Consider the following 26,523-nt stretch of genomic DNA (forward strand, 5'->3'; position numbering starts at 1 on the left):
AGTCAAAATGTTGCTTGACTAGGAGCCAATGTGGGTCATTGAGCTCAGATGATAAACTGGACATGCATCAAGATACTGGCAGCAGAATTTTGGATGAATTCACATTTACAAAAGATAGAATGAGGGCATTCAGCCAAGAGTGCACTGGGATAGCTAAGCCTAGTGATGACAAATGAACGGATGTTGATAGCAGTAGGAAATGAGCAGAGTTGTGCAAATTTGTGCGACATTACATAAGTGGAAATAAATGACATTAATCATGATCAGTAATTCATCTTCGGATCAAATGTGAAATCAAGGTTGTGAACAGCCTGGCTTAATGTCACACATTCGGAATGAAATGTTTACATGGATAGTACAGAAATGTTAATATAAATGAAAATTGTGCATTGGCTGATGGTTGCACATACTACTGACCTGTTTCTCAGAATTGTTTCTGGCAGCTTCTTCTTGTGCTAACACCATCTCACGTTCTGCTGTTATCTGTACACTCTCCCTTAAAGCCTCTTCTAATTCCTCAATCCGGTCATCTTTTTGTCGTAAAGTATCCTGAATAAATGATGAAAAAAGGCAATGACCACTCATGTATTTGAAAAGTACCATGACAAGACATTTGATAGGACCAACATTACACATGAGATCATGATACACAGTTAACCTACATTTGTTTCCTAAGATGTAGGCAGCACACAATTTCATGCTGTCAGATTATGACTATAATTGTGATGTGCTACCAGGATAAACCACACTGCTGAGTGGCTGCCCACATGAGCAGAGCACAACATTGAGAGAGTCTAGCACCACTTAAACTTAGCAACATTATTTAAAATCAGCATACACCTCTTAAAGGGGCATACATTTTGACTGGTACCAGTGCTGTCGGTCACTGCAGAAGATTGCTCAAACTGAAAATAATCATTGAAAAATGTAACAACATTGAGACAGTCTGCTCCAAGTTCTGCATCACCGTATATTTTAAACACTCTTCACTAACATGGGAATCAAAGGATTTAGGGGTAGGTAGGAAAGTGAAGTTGAGGCCACAATCATATTTGCCATGCCATTATTAAATGGCAGAGCAGGCTCGAAGGAGCTAAATGGCCAATTCCCGTTCCTAATTCATATGTTCATAACATAGCAGTACAGCTCCTGACAGAGGGGTTGAATATATGCACAGTGGTGTTCTAAGCACAATGAGGCAGAGGTATTCTGATAGACACAGTGAAGGCAGATGAATGCTTGATACCACAGAACAGCACTGAGGATGCTGGATATATTATTCCAAGAAGATCAAATGACCTTAGAAGCATGGTCATTGTCAGTGAAATCGAATGTCATATCTTTATAAACAAAATGAGTCATAGCGCTGTACAACACAGGAACAAACCCTTCAGTCCAATTCATCTATGCCAACCAGATATTCTAAATTAATCTAGTCCCATTTGCCAGCATTTGGCCCATACCCCTCTAATTCCTTCCTTTTTGGATGCCTTTGAAATGCTGTGATTTTACCAGCCTTCACCACTTTCTCTGATAGCTCATTTCACGCATGCAGCACCCTCTACATGAAGCAGCTGTCCCTTAGGTCTCTTTTAAATCTTTCCCTTCTCACCTTAAATCTATACCCTCTCGTTTTGGAATCTGAGAGCCTGAGAAAAGGAACTTGGTTATTTAGCCTGTCCATGCCCCTCATGATTTTATAAATTCCTATAAGTTCACCTTCTCAGCCTCTGATGCTCCAGGGAAAGTAATCCCAGCCTATTCACCTCTCCCTCTATCTCAAACAGTCCAACCCCCGCAACATCCTTGTAAATCTTTTCTGAATCCTTTCAAGTTTCACAACATCTTTCCTATAACAGGGAGACCAGAATGGAATTCAGTATTCCAAAAGTGGCCATCAGTGTCCTGTACAGTTGCAACATGACCTCCCAACACCTATACTCTATGCACTGACTAATAAAAGTAAGCATTCAAAATATCTTGTTCACTACCCTTTCTACCTGCGACTCCAACTTCAAGGAACTACGAACCTGTACCTCAAGGTCTCCTTATCTGGCAACACTACTCAGGACTCTACCATTAAGTGTATAGTCCTGCCCACATTTGCCTTACCAAAATGCAACACCTCACATCTATTTAAGTAAACTACATCTGCCACTCCTCTGCTCATTGGCCCAATCGAGGTCCCGTTGTACTCCGAATCATTAGCCTCAGGTCACCACCACAACTTCATGCTTCTCCCAATGGTCTCAATGACTGATATCTTAAATGAACACAAAAGTGAAATACTGAAGATGCTGGAAATTTGAAATAGAATAAGAAAGGTTTCTGAAATAGAATAAGAAATGTTATAAATACTCAGCAAGTCAGGCAGTATTTGTGCATAGAAATAGAGCTAATGTTTCAGTTTGATGGTTCTGTTTCCATAATGAGTGTCATGAGTATTTCTAGCATATTTTGATTTTATTTCAGGTTGCAAATTCAAGGGTTCGCCTCAATTTCGCATGTAGCACCTTTGCGAGCCTCATACCAACACGTCTCTGCCTGCATGCTTCCAATTATTCAGCTATGACTGCATCAGCAACCATATACACTACAGCACCCTCAATGACACACATTGATTTTCTTTTTCAGGGCAATGCAGTTGACAGCTGTAGGCTTCATCACCTTATCTGTGATGGAGAGGCACAGTTGCACATCCTCACCCCAGAGATTTGGTGTTTCCATAACTGGTACAGCCACGAACGAGGGTTTGAACACATCAAATCCGAAATTATGCTCAGACCAAAAACTTATGTCCTTCTCAAATCTCACGACTCTTATTCCACAATCTCTTCTAATTTACAAGCTGCTGACAGGTTAAGTATGGGTTTCTTGTTTCCCCCATCTCCATTCACCATAAACTTACACTTGTCAATGTCTTGTTTCCACTTCAGAAGGAACAACACCAAAGCAGAATATCTGTTTCAAAAAGGTGCGAAGGCTTTTAAAATAGTGAGGTGACAGATGAGAAAAAGGTGAAAGTTGATATTCAGAGGTATTTGAGCATTCATGAACATGAATATGAATCATACAGTTTCAATACAACAAGCAATTAGGTCAGCAAATAACAGCCTTTTTTTAAGGGAGTTGGACTATGACACCAAGAAGGTTTTGGTGCATTGTAAAGTTGTGTGTGCAGATTTGCCTAAGAAAGCATACAATTTTCTTATGTGGTGTGATAAAGATTCAGTAGATTGATTCCTCAGGCAGGAAAGATAATTTTGAGGACAGAGTGAGTAGAACATGTTCATCGGAAATGTTAACAGGCTATGCCTTCTGTGTGGAGAGCTGAGAATGAATTGCTATCTTCTCAGGATAAGGAAACCAAGACGTAGAAGCAGGATGTGGAAAACTGTCTTTCATCAAACCACTGAGTTTTTTTCAAACTGTTGTGGCTCACTCCAGTAGTCTGTTGGAAATCAAGCACCACAGCCCCCAGGGTTGTTACAAAGGTTAAAGACTTTATTCAAAAATACACAAAATTCCCCAATTTGACCATCTTTCAGGCCCAGATTGACAGAAAGCCTAGTTCAGATTTCTGTACTTAATTATTATTTCAAATAAATAGGTTCCAGTTACAGATAAACAAATGCAAACCATCAACATTTAACTCCACTATTTAAAAATCTAACGCTCTTATAAACAACTCCTAAACACACATGCAGACACATATAAGACAGCAAAAAAAAAGGGAGTGATGTGCGGAGGGAAAAAGATTTTTCAAAACTTTAAAAATATATTTTATTCAATAAAAATCTTTGCATATATATATTGTCACAAAAGCAGTTTGGTTCTGTACAGTTGCATGTCAATGAAACAAACAAAACATTGGACTTTGATTCCATGGAAAAAAAAACAAAGACCTCTCTGACACATTCAGTACTAATATTTACATATATTTGAGGCACTAGAAGGGTCCATTAACTGAACGGATCCCCATTTACCTGCAGTAAGAAGACCTCAAACAATGGACTTTCCTTACCACACCTTGACAGCGGCTGCCCCAAGCTCTAGCGCATCCCTCAGTACTAAAAGGACTTTGGAATGTACCAGTCTGCAACACTCAGTTAGTGTCAACTCCTTATTCTCGAAGACCAACAGGTTTCAGGCAGGCAAAAGTGTGTCGTTCGCCGGGTTAATGCTTCTCCAGGTAGAGATAATGTTTGTCTCTGTATCCGTGCCAGGGAACAGCCCATAGAGCACAGAATCCTGTGACACAGAGCAGCATAAGACAAACCTCGACACAAACCAATGTATCTCTCTCCAGACTTCCTTCGCAAAGGCACATATGCAGAAGGAGATGTGTAACAGTCTCTACCTCCCCACAGCCACTTTGAGGGTAGCGTTCAGTGGCACAGATCAACCGGTGTACACAAAGGATTTCACAGGTAGTGCCCTTCTTACCACCAGTCAAGTGATATCATGGTGCTTGTTAGAAAAAGTGCTGGCAAGGAGGCATTCTGTGAAACAACTTTTGACAGTCTGCTCAAGGAACAACCTGACAGGATCCACCCTCTCCTTTTCCTGCAGGGTCTTGAGGATGCTACGTGCTGACCACTTCCTGATGGATCAGTGGTCAAAGAGAAATTTTCTTGGCAAATTTCTCGATGAAGGACAGGTAATACGGAACGGTCCAACTACTTGGAGCATTCCATGACAGTGAGGCCAGTTCCATCCTTTACAACACCAGCGACAGGTAAAATCTCAATATGTAGTGACACTTGGTGTTTACATACCAAGGGTCTTTCCACAGCTTGCTGAGGGCAATGTTGGGTACATTCTTCCATGCCACCCCCAACCCCCACCCTTATCCAGAGTTTTGTAGATGGAATCCCTGCAGACACAGTCCATCTTAGATCTCCAAATAATGTGGAAGATGGCTCAGGTAACTGAATACTTCGGGGAATGAGCCAAACCTGTGCAAGTTACAACAGAGAGAGTGCCCTACACCTGATGATCAGGTTTTTACCTGCAATGGAGAGGGAGTGGTGCTCCCTAAAGACCAGTTTTTGTTTCACCTTGGTGATGCACTCTTCTCAGGTTTTTGTGCACGCCCCAGCACCTTCAGGTAATCTGCCCTGATGGTGAAGGGAATGAAGGATCATTCAGCCCAGTTTCCAAGAAAATGGCCTCATTCTTGCCTTATTTTACCTTAGCTCCCGAGGCCAGTTCGAACTGGTCATAGATGCTGATGCGTCTGTGCACTGACAGCGGATCTAAGCTGAAAATGGCAATGTCGTCCATGTACAGGGAGGCTTTGACTTCCCCTGCCTGGTATAGTCAACCCTCTCAGGCTCACAACCCTCTGATGGAATCAACAAAAGGCTCTATATAACACACAAGGAAGGCAGAAGAGAGTGGGCATCTCTGCCTGACTCCAGATTCGATGCTTTTATATTCACACCCATTGACTGAGACTACACTAACGATTTTAGTGTAGAACAGTCGGATCCGGTTGCTGATTCCCTTCCCAAAACCCACTTTGGAGAGCGCATCCACATGTATGGGTGCAATATCCTGTCAAAGACCTTGTCCTGGTCCAAGCTGATGAGGCAGGCTTTCATCCCTCCAATCCTGAACGAAGGCCATTGTATCCCTGAGGAGCGCGGGACTCTGTGATTGGCCTGTCCAGTACAGCACAAGTTTAGTTGGGGTGAAACACCAATCCCTCAGCAGATCTGACCCAATTAGCAGAGACCTTAAACAGGATTTTGTAGTCTGCATTCAGCAATGAAATTGGTTGCCAATTTCGAGAGTCATAGAGTTTTGCCACGGAAACAAACCCTTCAGTCCAACTGGCTGACCTGATATCCCAACCCTCTTCCCCCCCCCCCCCCAACTTCCGCTTGTAGCTGAGGGTAATGATACCTTTCCTCATGGATTCACACGTTACCTGACAGAAACATACTGTTGTACACCACCAGCAGGTCCTGGCCAATCAAGTCCCAAAAAGCCGAATATAACTTGGCCAGTAAACCATCACTTCTGGGAGCTTTATTCTTTGCTAACGACTCAAGAGCCTTGGTCACCTCACCTAGAGGGAAAGGTTGGTCCAGCCTCTCCCATGTGCTGTCATCTAAGATCTTCATGATAGACAACAGGAACGGCTGGCAGTCCCGCTGTCTATGGGCTTCATGCCATGCAGTCTGATATAAAAGGATTTGCTGATTCACAGTATGTTAGACTGAGATGACATTATCAAGCCATCTTCTACCTTTAGGCTGCTGAGCACAGAGCTCTCCTTGTGCACCTTCTGGAAGAAGAAACATGAGCACACCTCATCCTGCTCCACGGTGCAGACCCTAGACCAGAAGATTATCTTGAAGGCCTCTGAGGCAAACAGCTTGCTCGCTCTTCACCTCCTGAAAATCTTTCATGTGATTGACACCCATTATCTGCAGCAGGAATAGATTCTACATGGTTTTCGCCACGTCTCTCATCTTCTGAACATCTTTGAGGATAAAGAATCTCTTGATGTTCCCCTTGACTGTTTCCCACCAGTCTGCCGGAGACTCAAACAATGGCTTCACAGTTCTCAAACATGTGTAATCCCTTTTGAGCTCCTCAGTGATGTCTGGGGACAGCAGTTTCAGCTCCCTTGCCAGCCCACTGATCATCCTGTAGGTGACAGATGGCCAGTAGGAGGCAGTGGTCAGAGAAGGACACAGGCTTGATGTTGGTGGATCAGGCTTGAGCAGACAGACCCATTTGGCCACGGCCAGGTGTATCTACACTAAGCTCCAACTGCAGCGGTGCTGAAGACGTCGTGCAGCTTGAGGATTTTGACTGTTGCCATCAGAACTCTGGATGTAGCGTCAGTTTTGCTGTCAGCTCCTCTGGATCATCCATATGTATCGATGCAGTCGAGGTCTCAGGCCAGAATGACCACCTGAACATCGTCATCAGCAGTGGGAGGACAGCCAGCTGCTCGCTCTTTACCACTGGGGCCTACACATTAATTGGTGTTTGGGCGGCATGGTGGCTCAGTGGTTAGCACTGCTGCCTCACAGCCTCAGGGACCCAGGTTTGACTCCTGCCTCGGTGTCTGTATGGAGTTTGCACATTCTCCCTGTATCCAAATGGGTTTCCTCCCATAATCCAAAGATGTGCAGGTCGGGTGAATTGGTCATGTTAAATTGCCCATAGTGTTAGGTGCATTAGGCAGGGGAATATATAGGGTGGGGGAATGGGTCTGGGTGGGTGACTCTTCGGAGGGTCGGTGTGGACTTGTTGGGCTGAAGGACCTTTTTCCATACTGTAGGGAATCTAATCTAGTCTCCGGGGAGCATTACTGTACAAAACGTATACTATGAGGAGGCACCCACCCATTCTCCTTAACAGCGGAGATGGAGGAGTTGCCTTCCTGCAGCAGAATAGCCAGGCTGGAGCGATGCCAATCATTGCCCCCTAACCAAATCAAAGGCCCATGGATTCATAAGCTCAACCATTTCCTGTAGCTGCTAAAGTGCACTATCCCACACTTCTGCAGAAACATGAGGCCAGATAAGCCAGTTTGGAAACACATCACGTAGTTGAGTTAATGTTATGTACATTAATACTGGTAATTCTTTCATCCATTTTAATATTTATGGAACTACCCAATGTCCACTCAGCCATGATCTTGTCACTGGGGGCCTCTCTGCGTCCCCATGTTGTTGGCGAACTGTTGGACATTTCTGTACTGAGGTAGCCATCCTGTTCCTCCCTGGGGGAATTTCCCTGATCCGGTGTCATCGGGGCAGAAAGAAAGCAAGCAGGGTCCAATTCGGAGTCTGACAGAGTAACTGTGCCCTTACCTCCAGCAGGTTCCACAAACTCAATGTTGCCCCCTGTACATCAGGTAACCTCGGCTCCCTCTGATCATGAAGCTGCTGTGCGATTGGAGAATGTTCCGCTTGTGTCCGCCTTCAGAGTCATCTTGACCTGCCACATGCTGGTCCAGATTCCAAGGTATCCACTACACCAGTGCTGTCTCCTTCTAGTTGTACATACCTTCCCAGAAAGGTCAGGACATCTGCCTCCACAACATGAGCATTATACAAACGGAATCAAAATTAGAGTGGTGCTGGAAAAGCACAGTAGGTCAGGCTGCAACCGAGGAGCAGGAAAATCGACGTTTCAGGCAGGAGCACTTCATCAGGAATGAGGCTGGGAGCCTCCAGGGTGGAGAGATAAATGGGAGGGGGTGGGGAGAAGATATCTCAGAGTACAATAGGTGGATGGAGGTGGGGATGAAGGTGATAGGTCGGAGAGGTGGGTGGAGCAGATGGGTGGGAAGGAAGATTGGCAAGTAGGATACAAAAGGATTCTAACAACCCAACTCCGCGGTGCCAGGAGAACAAACAATGGTGCCCCAGACAATATGGATAAGAGATCCTAAACTCCTTTCTCCTCAAATATCTTCAGAAGACACTCGTATTGCTTCACGCTCCGAAAGATCACATCTAATAGCTCCCGCTGGGGAAATCCTGCAGGCAGAAAATATCTGCTGCTTGGAATCCACAGCAATCCAGGACAACTCTCTTCCTGGAGGAGGTCCGGTCGACTGGTGATAGTTCCTCCACCTTCTTCACAGGGTGGAGGAATTTGCTTTTTAATCAAGAACTTAGGATGCACGGACGTTGCAACCCTGGGCAGCCATTGCTCCTCAAACCTTGAATTCCTCACCATCAAATGCCGCCCCTTGTATCTCCCACAGGAATTTATCACTGCTGTATTAACTGCTGAGTACATACCACCACAAGCAAAGGCTTAGGAAGCTCTGGATGTGCTGTACTCCACCACTGAGATCCCAGAGACGGAACACCCTGAGCTTGTTTGTTGTAAATGGCGACTTCAATCAAGCCAACCGAAGAAAGTGTTGCCCAAGTACCACCAGAACATTACCTGCTCGAACATATTAGACCACAGCTACACCACTGCGAAAGATGCCTACCACTCCATCCCCCGCCCTCATTTCAGGAACTCCAACCACAATGCCATGTTTCTTCTCCAGGCTCATAGGCAAAAGCTCAAGCAGGAGAACTCCTCGTGGATACAGGTCCAGTGCTGGTTGGAGGAGGCAGAGGATCAACTCCGGTGCTGCCTGGAATCGGCTGATTGGGCCATGTTCAAACAGTCCGCAGGTACCTTGGACGAGTATGCCAACACCGTCACAGATTATCAGCAAGTGTGTGGAGGACTGCATACTGAGAAAGTCAATCCAGGTGTTCCCCAACGGGAAACCCTCGATGAATCAGGACATACAGAACCTGCTAAAAACCAGGGTGTGAGGCCTTCAGATCAGGAGACCCACTCAAATATAAGGAATCCAAATATGACCTTCACAGAGCCATTAAGACAGCCAAAGACCAATACCGATCCAAACTAGAGACCCATACAGACATCCGGCGACTGTGGCAAGGACTGAATGACATCACAGATTCTAAAAAGAGACAGTGCAAGATAGCAGATGATCGTCTCAACGCCTTCTAAGATCGCTTTGAGCAGAACTTCGGCGGAAAGGTAACACCTATTCCGATAAGTTCTAATGAACCTATCCCAACAGTCACTGCATCAGAGGTCAGATCAGTTTTCCTTCGTGTGAATCCAAGGAAAGCGATGGGTCAGTTGGAGTACCAGGCCGTGCACTCACAGCATGTGCAAATCGACTGGCAGAGGTCTCCTTGGACATCTTCAACCTCATCCTGCAGTAGGCCACTGTCCCTGCCTGTTTCAAGATAGCCAACATCATCCCCGTGCCTAAGAAGGCTCGTACAGCATGTCTCAATGATTACCACACAGTGGCCCTAACTTCGTTGGTCATGAACTACTTTGAAAGACTGGTCATGGCATTAATCAACTCCAGCCTCCCCACTGCTCTTGACCCACTCCAAATTGCCTATCCTGACACCAAGAATAGCTACGTAAGAATCCTACTCATTGACTGCAGTTCAGCCTTCAACACTATTATCCTCTCGAGACTGATTACTAAACTTAGTGATCTCAGACTAAGCCCCACTCTCTGCAACTGGATCCTCAGCTTCCTCACCCACAGGCCAAAATCAGTGAAGACTGGGGACAATATTTCATCCTCACTACACTCAACACTGGAGTTCCCCAGGGGTGCGTACTCAGCCTGCTACTGTACTTAATGCATACCCATGACTGCGTCACCAAAACCAGACTAATGCAATTTACAAGTTCGCTGATGACACCACCATAGTTAGATCTCAGATGGTGACAAAACATACTGCAGATGGGGAGGTGCAAGACCTGGAAAAATGGTGCACTGAGAACAACCCAGCTCTCAATACTAGCAAAACCAAGGAACACATTACTGAATTTCGGCGGGATGTTACTCATGCCTCCCCTACACATTAACAGCACAGAGATGGAATGAGTGGACAGTGTCAAGCTCCGGGAAATGGTCATCCACAACAAGCTTTCTTGGACTCTTCATGTGGACGCGCTGGTTACAAAGGCCCGGTGTCTCTTCTTCCTCAGGCAGCTGAGGAAATTTGGCATGACAGCGAATACCCTTGCCAACCTTTATAGGTGTACTATCTATCACTACCTGGTATGGCAATTGTACCATTCAAGATCAGGGACAGTTACAGAGAGTGGTGAACTCGGCCTGGACAATCACAAAAGCCAGCCTCCCATCTATAGCATCCATCTACCAGGTCTGCTGTCAAGGAACGGCCGTCGGCATTCTCAAAGATCCATCCCACCCTGGCAATGTTTTTCTCCAACTACTATCATCGGGGATAAGGTACACATGTACCAACCAGTTTCGAAACAGTTTCTATCCGACGATTGTTAGAATACTGCTGAATGGACTCTCAAACTCTTAACATTTGCCTGTATCAGTGTTTTTGTTTTTGCCACTGTTTACCTATTACTTACTTATCTGTGCTACTTAACTATGTGATCTGCCTGTATTGCTCGCAAGACAAAGTTTTTCACTGTGCCTCAGTAAATGTGACAATAAATTCAATTCAATTCAATTCACAATCACCCTGACTGTATTGTGGAACCCCTGGCCAGGGTCCGGGTGTTAGCAACAGTCAGAGCTCTGGTTGGCCAGTTGGTCACTGAATTGGTGTTAGGCCAAAGGCAACATAAAGATCACTTCACCTGACAAAGGGGCAGCACTTTGAAAGTTTGCGATTTAAAAAAAAACCTGTTGGACTATAACCGGGTGTCCTGTGACTTCTGACCTTGGCAAGCCCAGACCAACACTGGCATTTCCACATCAGAGCATAACAATCCATCAAGTTTAGATGAGCTCAACCAGCGATTCTCCAGGTTCTGCACACAATCCAGTGAGGATCTCAAGATCGAAGGGAAAGAGACTGGGAAGGCAGTTCAATGTCTCTGCACAAACGGTTCACTGAGAAGGCTGTTTTAGCTTACGAGGTAGATATAAGGCTTATATACAAGGAACAGGGAGACTATTTCACACTTATATTGTCTGGCTTACTGGGTAATAGCCACACCTTACGTCAACAGCTGAGGGAAAAAATAAATTGGGTTTCTTCAGGATTAAGGTGTTTTTGTTAAACTGCAGCAGAAACAGCTCTTGGTCTTTTAGAGGTCTAATGATTTCTGATCAAAATCCCAGCTGTTCAGCTCCCTGGAAGTCAATCACTTAGTGGCTGGCAGGCAGAAAGCCTTTGTCATCTATACCTAGTCCACAGAACAATCAGTTATTAGGTGGTGGCTGAATCGCCATTTGTACACAACTCTTGGCTGCACCTCATATGAAACACTTCCTACCAGTCTTTGAATACAGAGCACTGCAAACACCACTTACAATGAGCGTCAGGTTATTTACTTTTTAAAAAGTGCAGCATTTCTCCAACAATTCTGTTATTTTTTAAAAGTCATTTTCCCATTTCAGTCCACAACCAAAAAAAGAGATTTTTTTTAAAAAAGGCACAGTATTGTCAAACTCTCTAGTCCTTGGATATTCAGTTACTTAATACATTTAAGGCCAAGATCAACAGACTCACAGGCATGAAAGGAATCAAGGTTATACGGATAGAGGAGGATAAAGGCAAAAGGTAGAATAGAGGTCCAGTGTTAATTTTGTTGAACGGTTGCTTAGACTGAAGAGGCTCTGTGTCTACTTCTGCATTTCCTATATTTTTAAAAATGTCAGAGGCAGAATACTGCAATACCAACAAAAAATTATTATGCTGCTATAACAGTTACTTCCATATTATTTTAATCAAAGAAGAGATTTTGTTGTGATCTTAACTCCCTGATTACCTGGGCACTGAAGGAAGATGGGGCAAAAAATGTCTGGAGTGAATGTACAGATGGTAAACAGCATGCAATCAAAGAGCCGAGATGTCAACCTTTGACCAAACCAGGATATTAATCTGTAAATTGCATGCTGCGAGATTACTGCTTCCTTGACATGTCAATATCCTGCTTGGAACTGTTACAATCCCCTTGAGAGAACCAAAATAACCAAATTTACTAAGTTACATCACAAATGAAATTACCAACGAGATTCCACTTTTGGTAACTTTTACTTAAAAAGAAATCAGAATCCAAGTGAATAAGACATGAATTAACAGTCAAATCACAATTGGTTATGGACTATAAATCATACATGGAATAGCAAAAACAACAAAAACTATCTGACAAGATCATAAGCATTCATATTACTCCTTACAGAAATATAGCACCACACACAATCTTCGTATTTCCACTCAGCTTCCAGGATGTACGAGCTCTAATTTTTCTCACTGAATGGATTTGATCCCCAGACACCTCAAAGGGCAGCTACACACAGTGTACATTTATCAAAGGGTTGTCATAAACAGAAGAGGGAAAGTGAATAATTTGTAACAGCCTCTACAGACATTCATTGGCACACTCCTGCAGAACTTCCTTAGCAAAGACCATGACAGTCTTGATGGCACAGACTCCTTTACCTCCTGTTTTCACAAACCTTATGAAACAGTCTGGTCGGCTCTGTCAAAAGTAAAGCATAACTGTAAAATTGCAACCACAGTCTGCTCTATCTCTGTCATCAGGCCTTTGAGTGTGCCTTCTTTGTTCATCCCCTGATGCAGCTTCTTTTTTTTAATCTGAAGGTCTCCTGTGTGCCTCGCAGTCATACAGCTTTCAGGAGTTAACTTCCTTCCTGCTAGTACTGCTTCCAGATCAAAGAACAAAAGGTCACACATAATATTTCATAATATCCAAGGAAATTATAATTGATCATTTTATAATTGATGCAATCTCTGAAAAAGACCTTTCCAAAGTTTCTTAATAACAATTCCAGATTCCATAGATATTTTCAAGATGTTTGAAATGTCTTTGCTGTACTGTACTGCTTCTGGGTCAAAGGATGTCATGAACTGAACATTTCAAGCTAAGTTTGTAATCCATTCTGGAAATCCTTCAGGTTTTCTACAAGGAAGTGAGTTTTTTCTTTCGTGTTATATTGCTATTCATTACTGGTGATTAAGGTCAAGAAAAAGTTGTTCTTTGTAAGGTACACATGATCTCACCAACTTTGTAAACAATGATACGTAATCAAGAGGTTAAGGACGTAAAAACATTGTCAACACAATATCAAACATCTGACACAAAGTTCTCAGGAGGCTACATTAGAAGCTTTCTCATCAAATGTGCAGCACAGCATTAGAAGCTTTCTCATCAAATGTGCAGCACAGTCTCTTCTCACAAAAAACAGAACAAGAATTCTTTAAAGTGCCAGTTGCACTGCAACCTCTGTTCTCCATTTCATTCCCGCAATACATCGCGATTGAAGTCAGAATGATGGATCCTAGGATTTTAAAATTTGCTCAAATTACATAAAATAATTTCTTCAGATGCAAGTACATTCTCTCAAATCTCGCAGCCTTAAGATCGAGACTATGCCAGATTTTGGGATTTGCTGGTCTATGGAGAAAAAACACAGAACGCACTAATTCAGAGTAAAATGCATTAATTCATTGAGTAGGGAATGGAGGAAAACCCAAGTGATCTGGCTGTACAGCACTTTAAGTCATTGGCCCTGTCACTGCTGATATTAATTCACTTTTCTTGAATTGGATTCAATAACTCTTTCATACCTCTCATACTTCCCCTACATCAGTAAAATCTGTTTAAAATTAGAAAGTAACAACAAAAAATGTCAGGTTCAATTTTGAGAGTTTTTCTGTAACAAGGTGAAAAATACTTACTGAAACTGAGAAACAGTGCTGTGGCACACCTATCAATGTTTTTATTTTTCGCTTTACAGGCTTTTTTTCCTTTAGTGGCACAACTTCAGTAAGTAAATACATAAACCTACATTGATCTCGTGCAACTCATACATCACATTCTTTAAAGTTGACAATTCTGCAGAAGACATTTAAGTTAACAATGAATCTGATTACACTATACAGACGACACTATCAAAAGTGACCAAAGAGGCTTCTGAGAGAAATCAGCGCAGTTACCATGACTGCAAGTTTTGAGTAGCATCCTCACCTTGATGAACAGCTGGGATCCAGATCCAGGAAAGATGTTGGGAACAGATAACAACCAGAGCAGGTAAAAAAAGGGCAGGGCATTTCAGGCCTAGTTTCAAGTCGCAGCCTTAACCTGATCCTTTACGTGGGGAGGATCGTGGCAGCTGCATGTTGTGACATCATAAATTCAAAAGTGACGTTTTAAACAGCAAGGCTCCTGATTGATAAGTAGTTAGATTATTCTTTTTCTTACTTGCCTTCAATTTCCATTAATTTTTGTACCTAAAAGATTTTAGAGTAGTGGAGATTTAGGCGAGTGATAGAGTAGTATAGTACATTAGTGTAGCACTTGGACTGTTCTTCACAGAATAGTGTATTTTATATTTCTTAGTGAGAATCCTATGCTAGAGACCATCGAGTTAGCTGCAAATTAATTTTATAAAAAATTATTTTGAATTAAATAGTTGCTACAGGATAAAAATGGCAGCCAGCAGGGTAATATGCTTCTTTTGTGGAATGTGGGAAATAAGAGACAGTTCGAACAACCCTGATAACTATACCTGCAGGAAGTGTGTCCAATGGCAGTTTTTGTCAGACTGCATGATTGGTTGGAATGGCAGATGGACATACTTAGGAGTACGCAGGAGGCAGAAAGTATCATAGACAGGAGTTTTACAGATGCTGCCAAACTTCAGGTAATTGATGGGTGACTGCTGGAAGGGACAGATAAATAGGACGGAATCCCTTGTGGCTATTCCCTTCTCTAATAAATATACAGTTTTGGATACTGTTGGGTGAGTAGTGGAATTGCCAATCAGGGAATCATCGCACTTTGCCCCTCCATGAAGTTATTAATATAGATGGTAAATAATTGAGGCCTTAAGACTGTGGTACTCAGCTAGTTATGTCTTTTCAACCTGGAAAAAACCCACTAACCCCGACTCTGTCATCTCTGTGTTAACCAATTCTTAACTCATACATATGCATTAACATGAGGCCCTCCTTTGGGCAATGACCTTTTACGTGGCATGTTATTGAATGCATTCTGTAAATCCAGACACACAAATACACCACATCCACCAATTCTCCTTCATTAACTCTGCATGTTGTGGCTTCAAAGAATCTAGCTAGCAAATCTGTCACAAATTTGTCAAACATGATTTTGCCTTCACAACTGATTGTATTAAGCGTTCCAAAATATCTTGATATTTCTTCCTGAACAATGGATGGTAGAATTTTCTCAATGGCTGGACGTTAGGCCTACTGGTTTCTTTAAACTTCGTTCCAGTTGAACCCTCCTTCCACCCAAACTGGTTTAAAGCCCTATCCATGTCTTACCAGGACAACAGATCCTAGCATAGTTGACATGAAACCTGCCACAGTGGAATAGCTTTCTTTCCCGAGTACGGTGTCTGTGTCCCATGAATCAGAACCCATTTCTTCCACATCAATGTTGGAGCCACCACTGATCCTCCCTGCAGTACATACTCTCATCCACAGGAGGAGCAAGAATATGATACCAAATGGACCTCAGCATTGGCTGAGGCTCCTCCAAAGCTAAATTCTGGATCCTCATAATTGTCTCACTCTCAGTCACACAAACCAAATTTGTTGAAACTACTGTATATTGAACCAAGGGATATGATTGCTTCTTGAAACAGTGTCCAGGTACCTCCTCCCCTCTGTGATATCGTGCAGTATTACAGGCTTCAGCTCATAAATTCTAAGCCAACTTCCTTGAGCAGTCACAACTTCCTACAGATATGGTCTCCATGGGGTGCACCAGCTTCCACATACTGCCTCCGTAACACATTGCAACTCCTCTCTGCCTTTGGATTTTATCTTCCATTGCCACTGCCCTTCTTCGGTAGGTCTGCTCTCCATGTGATTGATGACCTCCTTTCCTTTTGTATCAATGGTAAATGGAGGCATTTCTCTATTTCTGTTGGAAGGTTCTTGCTAATACATGAATTATTCGTTTCAGTGAGTTTCCTGACCAGACAATGACCAGCAGCCTGTGGACCTAAGCTGGTATAGCATCAGCTAATGGTGAACAGAACAGTACATTTGTTGTCCTGATTAAAGCCTTTGACATAATCAGCTATGATTGTTAACAGACTAACAGAGAAATTTGGACACACTAAGAAATTCAGCACAATGATTTGACAGTACATGTCAAAAATCACACACACCAGGTTTATTCGGAAGTACTAGATTTCAGAGCCCTGTTCCTTCATCAGGTGGTTGTACAGTATAAGATCATATGACACAGAATTTATAGCAAAAGATTACAGTGTGATGCCACTGAAATGATGTATTGAAAAAAAAACCTGGATTGTTTGTTAAGTCTTTCATCTTTTAGAATGACCATGTACTTCTGAATAAACCTGTTGGACTATAACCTGGTGTTGTGTGATTTTTAGCTTTGTCCACCCCAGTCCAACACCAGCACATCCATATCACAGATACATGCCGACATGCTCATATATGGCCTAAACAATGGCAAGTCTTATAAATTTTTCTCACCATTCTCCCCATGCCTTCCAAGATGGTAATTTGGCATTAAAATCATATTATATGGACGGAAGTTGCTTAATCTGAGATAACCCCAAGCAAAGACCAAGGTCTGAAAGGACGTAGTTGATGATTTTCTTTTTTCCAATGATTGTGTATTATGCTGCTGCATCAGAGCCAGTCCTGCAATGTAGCTTAGACTGTTCTTTAATGCACTCAGCGAAACTATCCTGAAAATGAGCACAATGGAAGCAAATGTACCAGTCTGCTCCAATAAAACCTTGCTTTGAACTCAAACTTTCAGTATTTGATCGGAATCTGTCACAGTAGCTAAGTTCAGTTATCTCAGCAGCACACACTCTCCTGCTATCAATATTGACAATGAGACACGTGTAAAAATTGCTCAAGAAAATATACCACTTGGTAGACTTTGAACATCATTCTGGAATGAACACGTCTGCCGACCAAGATGAAAGTCTACGGAGCAACAGTCCTTTCTATTCTCTACATATGAGACTCAGACTGTGCACAAGCGTCATGCCGAGAAGCTCAATAACTTTCACTCGAGTACCTTCAGGAAGCTTAGAAGGTTAAATAGCTGAATAAAATATCAGATACTGAGGTGCTGTTCTGGGTTGGCATTCTTTTAAATTCATGAGCACCCTTGGTTAAGCAGCATTTAATGCCCATCTGTAATTGACCAGAGAACAGTTAAGGATCAAATACATTGCTGTAGGTCTAGAGTAAGGTAAGGATGGCAGTTTCCTTCACTAAAGGGCATTAGTAAATCATATCAGTTTTGATAACAATTTTTAATGGTTACATGGTAGTCAGTTGACTAGCTTTTTAATTGAATTCAATAATTTATTTGAAGTTAACCATCTGCTTTAGTGTGATTCCAACCATGTTTCCAGAACAGCATGATTACTAGTTCAGTGAAATTACACCATGCTATGCCTCCCTACATGCCCAGCATCCACACAAAATGGACTGATCATGGAGCCAGAATGCCTGACAGTCACTTATCAAAGGAGGAGAAAGTGAGGTCTGTAGATGCTGGGGTATCAGAGCTGAAAATGTGTTGCTGGAAAAGCGCAGCAGGTCAGGCAGCATCCAAGGAACAGGAAATTCCTGATGAAGGGCTTTTGCCCAAAACGTCGAATTTCCTGTTCCTTGGATGCTGCCTGACCTGCTGCGCTTTTCCAGCAACACATTTTCAGCTCAGTCACTTATCAAAGCAAATTTTCCACAGATGGCCAGAAGTCTCCAGTGGGCTCTCACTGTTGTCAACGGAAACATTAAAGGACACTCTGAAGTTGCCCTTAGAAGCATTGATATCCATGTCTGAGTCCTGGGAGAATCTCCAACACAGTTGAAACCAGATTAACCAGAAAAAACGTATGGCTTACTTTGAAAGCAGCATGTATTATAGGCAGAAAAAGGCAGAGATTAGGATATTCTGAACCATCAAAAAGCCAACCCTCTGCACTATCCTGCCTTTCCAGCAGCAGAGCTTTCCAGGAATAAACTGACCCTTGCAATCAGCAAATTACCCATCTGAACCCAACCAAATATCTAGATGAGAAATCCCATCATCCTTGTCTTGAAAGGCAGAGGCACAGTTGTGTCAGTATTGCATCCTCTTGACAAAATCTGACTTTCTTCTTAGAAAAACATAGCTGACATCAGAAATGTCAAGATTAAAATTTCTGCCAAGTGATGCATGTGTAATGGATGTATAAGCAAGAGTAATGGAAGGGATCAGTGAGAATTGTGAAATCTATAAAAGTATCAAAGATTGCTGTTGCATCCAAAATTATTTTTAACCAACCTCTATAAATGTGTTATGATATACCTCTGGGACAGGTGGGGCTTGAATCCAGCCTTTGTGAATGAGAGACAAGGAAATTACCATTGTACCACAAGATCCTTTACTGCTGTAGGCTATTGCAACCATTTCATTGGCACTTGAGGTAGATACTGTGGATCTAAATAGGTGGGGCATCACAATATTTTCATCCTATATTTTATAGACCTGCAAATAAATAATCTTTCGAAAATAGTGCAGAGTGAATACAAAGAAATGCTAACTACATAATAGGCTTGTCTCAAAAATGAAGCACATGGAATAAAAATCTCACTGGCTGCATGGTTATAATGTTGGCTACATGGCAAGAAATGGAATAGTGGTTCCTTGATTTTGGGCTGGAGAAAGGTATATAATAAAGAGGGTTACTCAGGAATTGGTTTTAAGGCAACTGCTTTTCTTCCTATGTGCACGATGAAGACTTAAATGCAGCGAGTACCATTTCAAAATTTCTAAATGACGCAGAATTTCATATACTGCAAACTATGAGGAGGATAATATAGAGTTCTAAGAGGTCACAGAGAGGCTGGTAGAATGGGTGAACATGTGATAGTTGACATTTAATACAGGAAAATGTGATGGTACATTTTGTCAGGAAGAACGAGGAAAAGCAAGCTAAGAGATTTAGAAGGTGGCCAAATGGCCAAGTCAATGTGGTTCCATTCATCTTAGCCTACCACGAGGATCCTTATTGAAAGTCTTACTAAAATAAACATAAAATAGATAAACATCATCCACATATGAAAGCTGCAAACTTGCAAAGTGTGTGAGCAAAATGTGCCCAGCTGCTCAACAGCAATTCCAACTGTACTGGGACCTGTGGTTTCTCCCTCACTATCAGGCATTGAAGATACCATGGAATCGGAGATGGAGACAGCAGATGTGGCTGTCTCAATAACCTTTGTGCTTGAGGAGAATGAATTTATTCCAAGATGCTCCCGGCGCAAGGGACAAGCTACTGTGCATTACATGACATTCCAGAGGCAGAGTTTGAGGAACCTGACCTGGTGATAAAACACTCCAGGAGGAGCTAAAAAAAAGTCTACTTCATCAGACTCAAGAGGGGGAGGGATGTAGTGGTTGCAACGAGGTCAGCCAGGTGGACCTCATTGCATGCGAGCTCCCTGATTGGGCTGTCAACCTGCTCCAATTTCATTCCAGTGGGATTCGACTGAACCTATGAATTGGTAGTCCAGTGACCATACCACAATGACCATATCACTTCCCTTTTGGTGTATTAATTGAATATTAATTGGTGTGATTTGAACCCATGTCTCCTTAGCATTAGCCTGGGATTCTGGTTTACTAGTCAAGTGACATTATTACTGCACAATCCCCTCTGCTCTAGCTGTTTAATTCAGTTTAACAGTCAGGCTCAGGTTCATGTACATGTGCTAGATGCTATATATGTTCACACTCATGGTCTTGTCCTTTGCAAAGAGAAATGACATGATCACTGATTGCACATTTCTATCTTCAGGGACAGCCATTGCCTTGTGATTTCCCTATGGCAATGCCTTGACCAACTGGAGTCAACTTGCTTCACCTTTAACTGCCTGGTATATTCTCCATGATAATGCCTTTATCAAAGTTTACTCTCATTCGATATAAATTGTTGTTCCCTTTGTGATTCTGTCCTGATGAATACAGGACAAAAAGATTTGCCAGCTCAACTCTTTGGCTGGGATACTTAAGTTCTGTACTGCACTGTAACTATTCAGATACAACTTCAGTTCTCAAAAGTATATGTTGCACACAATAATACCTGGAAGATTGCACTTCAATTCAACAATGTATCGAGGCTTAGCTATGAACTATTCAAAATTTACTCTGGTGATTTAAGATGCTTTGAAAATCTACAGGCAAGGTAAACACCTTATAACATAAATTTTTTACATTAGTCTACATTTTGTATGGTCAGAATTACAATATTAGAATCACTAGTAAGTTACTGAGAGTACAGAAACTGAAAAAAAAAAGTGACGACAGCATAATGCCACACAGCACTGGCAAGTTCATACAATCACAGAATCCCCAAAGTGTGAAAGCTAGCTATATGGTCCATCGAGTCTATGCCAACCCTTTGAACAGGATCCCACCAAGACCCACCCTACCACTGTAGCCTTGCATTTCATATGGCTAATCTGCCGAGCCTGCAAATCCCTGGACACCATGGGCAATTTAGTAAGGCCAACCACCTAACCTGCATATCTTCGGACAAAGAGATGAAACCGGAGTACCCGGAGGAAACCCACGCAGACACAGGGGAAATGCGCAAACTCCACACGGACAATCATCCAAGGGTCGAATCAAACCCGGGTCCCTGGTACTGTGAGGCAGCAGTACTGAGCTACTATGCTGCGCTATGGCAACGGATATGAAAACATATTTTTGATCAAGTTATCAGAATAAATCTGCAATGTAGATTCAGCGCCTTTCCCAAAGTAAAAACAGAGGGTTTAAAACAAGTTAAAAGAACAAAATTTACTCAAACTTGATGAGGTTTGCAAACATTTTTAGCAGCTGGTTGGAGTATGAATGACCGAGACGCATAATTGGCCACGTGCCGTTCTCTATCTAAAAGCCAGTATATGGTACAGTCAATAGGTCTAACAATTTTTTTGATTAAGCTGGATGTGACTCCAAAATTCCACTTTTATAAAAGGGATATTAAAGTTAATTGGACACCTCAACTTAATGATGTCAACTGTAAAAGAAAATTAAATAGTGCGCTGACATATTTAATATTTAGTATTATTTGGCAAAGAGCAAATACATACAAAAATAATTTACTACTTCTTCACCCAAACTCTTTCCTGCAGTCAAATTATTCTTTGACCCAACAAGTGTTCCAGGTGAGTATCAATCACGTAATTTCTTCTCCCAACTGAAAACACGCTTTTTGCAATTAATATATAATTTTTAGATTAGCTGTGATTTAAAATGGTTTCTCACCAACAGATTTAAAGCTGGGGTCTCATAAATACCAAATAAAATATACAATATTAGTTATTTTGAAATAGGTGCATAAAGTGCCAAAGGGATAAAAAAAAAGAGCAAAACTGTTCTTTGGATGTGTTTTACACTATAACCTGAATTTAAGAAAAATATATAAGACCATAAGACACAGGAGTGGAAGCAAGGCCTTTCAGTCCATTGAGTCCATTCCACCATTCAATCATGGCTGATAGGAGTTTCAATTCCACTTACCAGCACTCTCTCCATATCCCTTAACTCCTTGTGAGATCAAGTAGTTATCAATCTCTGCCTTGAAGACACCAATGCCCTGGCCTCCACGGTGCTCCGCGGTAATGAATTCCACAAGTCCACCATTCTCTGGCTGAAGAAATATCTCCTCATTTCTGTTCTAAATTGACCTCCTCTAATTTTAAGGCTGTGCCCAAGGGTCCTAGTCTCCCCACCTAACGGAAACAACTTCCCAGCGCCCATCCTTTCTAAACCACACATCATCTTGTAAGTTATATAGGCCATAGTTTGTTGTCAAAATAATAGTGAGCCAAATTGGCACTTGCCCTTATTTTTACATAATGCTCCGGCAACTTCAAGCCTGGTAAAACACAGAAATCCAAATGTTGCTGCCCGATCTACCATAAGCTTCATTCAGACCGAAACTCACTTTGATTAAATTGGCTAATAACTGAATATGGGTGAGGGGATTGTGATACGTACTGAAACCTCATGTGTTAATTTTACTAGAAACAGCAAGTTAAAATTGTTCTGCTGGCTTTTTAAAATGACTTCTGCATTTGCCTCAACACTGAATTGCATTGACAGGCGTGAAAGTGCTGTACTTTAGACATGATCAGAACTGTCAAAGAACTGTCAATTTCAGTCCAAGTTCCCTTTTAATCATGCAATGTGACAATTATGTCATAAAGCCTACATGCTCCTGAAAATTAATTTTTACAAGTATGAAATTAATTCCTTTAGGTTTGTTGGTGACTTATTCCTCTAAATTCATTAAATATTTCTGTTTATTTCTTTCTGTACACAATTTTATACTGAATTCCCCCAATCCAACTTACTGCCTCTCATTCCTTGCAATGTTAATTTCATAGTCCTCCAATCTGATTAAGGAAATAGTATATTTAGAACAAAGAACAGTACAGCATCATACAGGCCCTTTGGCCCTCGATGTTGTGCCGGTCTTTAACCAACTCTACAGTCAGACTAACCTACATACCGTTCATTGTACTAACTTCCATGTGCCTGTCCAGTAGTCGCTTAAATATCCTTAATGCATCTGACTCTACTACCACTGCTGGCAGTACATTCGACGCACTCCCCACTCTGAGTAAAGAGCCTACCTCTGACATCTCCCCGAAACCTTCCTCCAATTATCTTAAAATTATGTCCCCTTTATGATAGACATTTCTGTCTCTGGCTATCCATTCGATCTATGCCTCTCATCATCTAGTACACCTCTACCAAGTCACCTCTCATCCTTCTTCACTCCAATGAGAAAAGCCCTAGCTCCCTCAACCTTTCTTCATAAGACATGCTCTCCAGTCCAGGCAACAACTGGCAAATCACCTCTAAACCCTCTCTAGAGCTTCTACATCTTTCCTGTAATGAGGCGACCAGAACTGAACACAATATTCCAAGTATGGTCGAACTAAGACTCTTATACAGCTGCAGCATAAACTTGCAGCTCTTAAACTCAATTCCCCTGTTGATGAAACTCATCACATATGAGTTTGAAACATATGAAACATCACATATGAAACTCATCACTCATCACACCATATACCTTCTTAACAATCCCTTCAACCTGGATGGCAACTTTGAGGGATTTATGGACAGAGAAACCAAGATCCCTCTGTTCCTCTGTACTGCCAAGAACCCTGCCATTAACCCTGCATTCTGCGTTCAAATTTGACCTTCGAAAGTGAATGATTTCACATTTTTCCAGGTTGAACTCCATCTGCCACTTCTTGGCCCCATTCTGTATCCTGTCAATGTCTTGTTGCAACCTTCAACAGCCCTCCGCACTATCCACCAACCTTTGTGTCATCGGCAAACTTACTAACCCACCCTTCCCCTCCCTGAGGTCCCAGAACCAATCCCGCAGAACACCATTGATCACAGAGTTCCAAGTTGAATACTTTGAATCTACTACTATCCTATGTCTTCTATGGGCCAGCCAATTCTGTATCCAGACAGACAGGGTTCCCTATATTCTATATGTCCTGACTTTTTGAATGAGCCTACCATGGGAAACCTTATCAAAAGCCTCGCTAAAATTCACATACACCATATCCACTGCTCTACCTTCACCAACGTGTTTTTTCACAACGTCAAAGAATTCAATAAGGTTTGAGAGGCATGACCTGACCCTCACAAAGACATGTTGACTATCTCTAATCAAACTATGCCTTTCCAAGTAATCACAAATTTGGTCTCTCAGAATCGTCTCCAATACTTTGCCTATCACTGACGTAAAACTGACTGGTCTATAATTCCCAGGATTATCCCTATTCCCTTTCTTGAACAAGGGAATAACATTCATCTGGCACTACTCCAAAAAATTCATTGCCAAAGGTGCAGCAATCTCTTCCCTCATCTCTTCCCTTGCTTTTGTAGTAACCTAGGGTATATCCCATCTGGCCCAGGGGATTTATCTATCCTTACTTTTTTTCAAAGTTTTCAGCACATCCTCCTTCTTAACATCAACCTGTTCTAGCATATTAGTCTGTTTCACACTATTCTCAGAAGCATCAGGTCCCTTCTCAGTAGTGAATACTGAAGCAAAGTATTCATTAAAGTCCTCCCTTACTTCCCCCGAGTTCAGGTGCAAGTTCCCTCCACTATCCCTAACCTCACTCTTGCCGTCCTCTTGATCCTCACCTAAGTGAGGAACAGATCAGAGTTTGCCTACCCACTAAAGCCTTTTCATGCCCTCTTCTATTTCTCCTAAGTCCATTCTTCAGTTCCTTCCTGGTTATCTCATAACCCTCTAAAGCTCATCTGACCCTTGCCTCTTCAACCTTAAGTAAGCTTCCTTTTTCTTCTTGACTAGATATTCCACATCCCTTGTCACCCAAGGTTTTTTCAACCTACCATTCCTTTACCTGTCTCAGTGGGACTAACCTGTCAGCAGGTGCTTCCTAAACAACCTCCACATTTCTGTCGTGCATTACTCTGAGAACATCTATTCCCAATTTTGGGGCCACAGTACCTGTCTAATAGCATTCTAATTCCTCCTCCCTCCAATTAAATACTTTCCCATACCTTCTGTTCCTATCTCTCTCCAGGTCGCGGATGTGTGATTACTATCACCGAAATGCTCTTCCACCAAGAGATCTGACATCTGGTATGGTTCGTTGCCAAACTCCTAATAAAGTGACTGCTCCTTTCCTGTTTCTGACTTCCACTCATACTGACTCTGTAGACAAATCACTTCAACTATCTCCCTTTCTGCAGCTATGATACTATCCTTGATGAGCAACGCCACTCCTCCACCTCTTTTACGATCCCCCCCATTCCTTCTGAAACATCTAAACCCTGGAACATCCAACAATCATTCCTGCCCCGATGACATCCAATTCTCCGTAACGACCACATTATACCTCTGAGTACTAATCCATGTTCTAGGTTCATCACTCTTATTCCTGATATTAAAATTGACACATTTCAATCCATCACACTGGTTGCACCTTTGCCCTTTCAAGTGCCCATCCCTCCTCACAGACTCTCCGCATGCTGTATCTGGCTGTTCACTACTTACTCCATCATCTGATTCATAGTTCAGGCTCCCACCTCCCCTCCCAATCTAGTTTAAACCATCCATAAGAGTTCTAACAAACCTCCCACCCAGGATATTGGTGACCCTCCACTTTAGGTGCAAACCATCCTTCTTGTACAGGTCCCATTTTCCCCAGAAGGTATCCCAATTATCCACATATCTGAACCCCTCACTCCTACACCACCTCTGCACCCACATGTTCATCTGCATTCGCTCTCAATTCCTTGCCTCACTCGTGCATGGCTGAGATTACTACTCAGCTTGCTCTGCCTTCTAGCTTCCAACCTAACTCCCTTCATTCTCTTTCCAAGTACTCTTCCCTTTCCTTTTCTTTGTCATTGCTACTGATGTGTTCCATGACTTCTGGCTGCTCTCCCTCTCCCCCTTAAGAATCCTGTAGATGCAATCAGAGACATCCCTAACTCTAACACCAGGGAGGCAACACACCATCTGGGAGTCTCGCTCGCCTGTCTATTCCTCTCACAATTGAATTGCCTTAAACTTTGCTCTCCTATTCTCACCCCTTCCCTTCTGAACTGCATGGCCAGGCTCAGTGCCAGAGACCTGGCCACTTGGAATCCAAAACAGTATACCTATTATTGAGGGGAACGGTCACAGGGGCTCCCTGCACTGTCTGCCTATTCCCTTTCTCTCTCCTGACAGTCACCCAGCTATCTTTGTCCTGTAACTTATATGTGACTACCTCCCTACCTCTCTATCATCCCCTCAGCCTCCCAAATGATCTGACATTCATCCAGCTCCACTTCCCTAACGCAATCGGAGAGGAGTTGGAGTTGGGTAACGTTATATTTAAATTTAATTATCCATTAAATTGTATATTTATTACCGGTTTAGAGGAGATTTGAGGAACACAT

At 42.4% G+C, this 26,523-nt stretch overlaps 1 protein-coding gene across 5 annotated transcripts in view; it reads right to left on the minus strand.

Moving 5' to 3' along the window:
• erc1b (ELKS/RAB6-interacting/CAST family member 1b) overlaps positions 1 to 26,523 on the minus strand; it is an 850,092-nt gene that overhangs the window by 492,403 nt on the left and 331,166 nt on the right. For all 5 annotated transcript variants that reach the window (XM_060839426.1, XM_060839431.1, XM_060839427.1 and 2 more), the window contains one exon: positions 418 to 549. In XM_060839426.1, the coding sequence (XP_060695409.1) occupies positions 418 to 549 (132 nt within the window). The remainder of the gene's footprint in view (positions 1 to 417; positions 550 to 26,523) is intronic.

This window comes from Hemiscyllium ocellatum, chromosome 19 (genome assembly GCF_020745735.1).
Source record: "Hemiscyllium ocellatum isolate sHemOce1 chromosome 19, sHemOce1.pat.X.cur, whole genome shotgun sequence".
NCBI lineage: Eukaryota > Metazoa > Chordata > Chondrichthyes > Orectolobiformes > Hemiscylliidae > Hemiscyllium > Hemiscyllium ocellatum.